The sequence below is a fragment of the Micropterus dolomieu genome, unplaced genomic scaffold (assembly GCF_021292245.1).
Source record: "Micropterus dolomieu isolate WLL.071019.BEF.003 ecotype Adirondacks unplaced genomic scaffold, ASM2129224v1 contig_13632, whole genome shotgun sequence".
Taxonomy (NCBI): Eukaryota; Metazoa; Chordata; class Actinopteri; order Centrarchiformes; family Centrarchidae; genus Micropterus; species Micropterus dolomieu.
In genome coordinates, this window is record NW_025742618.1 from 1 (window position 1) to 3,079 (window position 3,079).

At 40.9% G+C, this 3,079-nt stretch overlaps 1 protein-coding gene across 4 annotated transcripts; it reads right to left on the reverse strand.

The window, feature by feature from the left end:
• Positions 1-19: 19 nt before the first annotated feature.
• Positions 20-2,971, reverse strand: LOC123966531 (B-cell receptor CD22-like). 4 transcript variants are annotated; one of them, XM_046042673.1, is made up of 5 exons: positions 2,714-2,968; positions 924-1,209; positions 722-809; positions 543-600; positions 20-255 (listed from the first exon to the last, which is right to left on the reverse strand). In XM_046042673.1, exons 1-5 carry the CDS (start codon positions 2,720-2,722, stop codon positions 202-204), a joined length of 495 nt encoding a protein of 164 aa, XP_045898629.1. In that variant the 5' UTR covers positions 2,723-2,968; the 3' UTR covers positions 20-201. The 4 variants fall into 4 exon arrangements, 3 of the variants coding, with proteins under 3 accessions (XP_045898629.1, XP_045898630.1, XP_045898631.1); XM_046042674.1 differs by having other exon boundaries at positions 20-335; positions 2,714-2,967; XR_006824017.1 differs by lacking the exons at positions 722-809; positions 924-1,209 and having other exon boundaries at positions 20-335; positions 2,714-2,961.
• Between the last annotated feature and the right edge of the window lie 108 nt (positions 2,972-3,079).

Sequence of the window (3,079 nt, forward strand, 5' to 3'; positions counted from 1 at the left end):
TAAAAGGGCAGTATTTCAGAAAAAAACATTTTTCATCCTGAGTTAAATCCTGTGCTTAATGTAATGTCCCTGCACAGGTAAAACTAAAGCTACATTCTATTTAAATATTTTGCTACATGCTGCGGCTGACGTCTACAACTGAACATGTTGATGGAGTTGAAGTTTAATGTATCCACTTCCCCCACGTCCTCCACTGGACTGCTACAATGTTGTACTTCTCTCTGTTTCCATCCAGGTGACTCCCCTCTGGTTTGACTGTATCAGAGAAAGTCACATACAGTTCTGGTTCAAGGCTGAGGAGTTCACTCAGTCCTACAATCAGGACCAGAGTCCAACTGATTGGGAGAGAAAACAAGATGAGAGTCCTCTTAAGGCCTCATAAATGGAATTTTAATAATTACATTTTATATTAAAATGTACCCAGACATGTTTAAAGCAAAACTGTTTTCTCAAATTTGTCTTTGCCTCTGAATGTATAAGCCAACAAATTAATATACTTTGGTAGAGTAAGTTCTGTCACTGTGGCCCAGCAGCTTTCTCACCTCTATAGTCTCTATGAGTTCATTTGGTTCAGCGGTGTAGCTCAGAGTTTTCTTCTTCCTGAATTGAATCAAAAAACAAATAAATAAATATTTTAATCTATAACTCAAAACTATGAAAGAAAATATTCAAAGTAAAAGATCAGTGATGGAACTGGTTAATTCTTATATTCTTATTTCACCTCATCCACAGACAGAAAAAAAGCAGAGCAATCGGCGTCACAACCACCAGAGTCAACCTGATGATATTTATTATCACTGATGATTTCTCTAGAAATGGAGATAGACAGTTATTAGATAAACTGTGCTGGACCTCATTAGCAGAATTTGTTTGTCACTTTGCCAGGAGATCGTCTTCTGTTAATCAGCCAGGTAAAAACGTACCTGCCACAACAATCAGATGTAAGGTGGAGTTATGACGTCCTCTTCTGTTCTGGGCTTCACAGTAATAATTCCCACTGTGTTCAGCTCTGAAGTCAGTGATGGTGAAGTTCTGTCCTGATGCTTTTGGTGAGTCTTCATTCTCCTTGTACCAGGTGTATTTAGCTGCTGGGTTAGCATCACTGCTGCAGGTCAGAGTCACTGAACTGCCCTCCACTATCTCAGCAGAGGGACTCACTGACACAGAGGGAAGCTTTGGAGCATCTGGGGGAGAACATGTATAGAAATACTAAGGAAAACAAGATTTGGTAGTTGTGAGTAGGCTTATTGCCAGTGTTGTGTCTCAGTAAAAAAACTACTATCAGGAAATATCCCCCCAAAGCCCTATTTGTGTCCTCAGCACGCTTCATGTTACTCCATGATTTGGTTTGTGGTACTAACAGGGTTCTTTCATACCATGTTTGGTCCAGTTAAACAAACTCTGATGCGTTTGCCCAGTTAGTACCAGCCTGTCCTCACCAGAAAAGCAACCATAATATGTTGTTTGACTCATATTTACTTTTTTTGTGGCTGAGACCTCTAGTGGCCGTATGACGGTAGCAAAGGAAGAACAGGAGACGAGCATTCAAGTCCCATGTGACACCAAGTCAGTGTTATTATTTGAGTTCAAGTTAAATAGTGTTACTGACTTACCTCATGTGAGTTAAGTCACATGATGTATTGGACTGACATCATGTGACTTATGTCACGCCAGTTAAATCTCTTGATTTATGTGACATCAGTCATGTGACTTACATAACGTAGTTAAGGTCTGGTAAGCCTGTCGCTGGACTGGTACTTTACGACGGTTATATATGTAGTTTTAGGAGGCACTGACAAATGACCTAGTTTGTCATTTAGGTAAGAGGACGTGTTGGTTAGTTCGGTTCATTTAGGCTGATGTGAAAGCTGCCAATCGAACTCTGCTGAGATCAGGAACGCAACAGTGGATCATTTTTTCCCTGGTCTGGACCAAATGAACCAAACGACGAGCCTTAGAAGATAAGTCAAAACGTTTACGTTGTTATCCAGCAGCAGCTTGCGTCTTAAAAAGCATTTTGTTGACCTCACAGATGTCTACTTTCTGTCTGGACATATAAAATGTTAGCTCGGAGCAAAGCCAATGTCCAATATTTTCTCAGACTGTGCCGCTCTGCTCTTCTCCTTTGCTGGAAGCTGCAGTCTGTGGAAATACTGCATTGAACTTTTTCACTGGGCAAACCCTCGGCAGACAGTGGACATCAGTGGAATTACAAAAATATATAACCTGTCGCTGGATAACATTTAAAAAACAATGTGTATGGAACGCTGCGTGAATGACAGAGTAACGTCAGGACACCAATGGGGCTAAACCTTCTGCTGCAGCTCAGCAAAGATTCACTGTCTGAACAAACACCAAAAGGAAATTTTGCACTATAACAACTGTAATTTTGGAAGTTACAGTTGATTCATGAAACTCAGACTGCTGAAGCCTCAAATTCGCTACATGTGAACTCTGAAATGCACGTTGCTCTACGAAGGTATCTCTTCTTCACCAGGAGGAATGATTAGTGACCAAAAACTATTTTAACGTACAAATGGCACGTGACTATATTATAAGTTAGCATTAAATAATCTGAAATGATCCTTTAAACCCCTGTGATGCTACTTTAGAACATGATAACGTTAACGAGCTCATAAACTCACATTAACATTCACTATCTGTAATTAAACACATTGTATGTGGAAGCGCTTTGCTGATGTTTTGTACTTACACTGGACATCTATGGATACAGATGTGGAGTTGATCTGGCCATACTCATTCTCAGACTTGCAGTGGTAGATACCGCTGTCCTTAGAGCTGATAGAGGTGAAATGATAAATGTCTTCTGGTCCCTGAATCAGTGTTTGGTTCTCCTTGTACCAGGTGTATTTAGCTGCTGGGTTAGCATCACTGCTGCAGGTCAGAGTCACTGAACTGCCCTCCACTATCTCAGCAGAGGGACTCACTGACACAGAGGGAAGCTTTGGAGCATCTGGGGACAAAAGAGAGACAACTTATCAATATTTGTTTACAGGCCTGTTTTTAGGCATTTTAGGACTTTTTTCCCAGGTCACGTGCAGGCACGCGCTTCAGTGAA

Excerpts from the sequence above, each read along its gene's own strand:
- LOC123966531 (XM_046042673.1), bottom strand. Across the intron at positions 601-721 it reads TTTTTCTGTCTGTGGATGAG|GAAGAAGAAAACTCTGAGCT; the intron begins GTGAAATAAGAA and ends GATTCAATTCAG. Across the intron at positions 256-542 it reads AACTCATAGAGACTATAGAG|TCAAACCAGAGGGGAGTCAC; the intron begins GTGAGAAAGCTG and ends TCTCTGATACAG.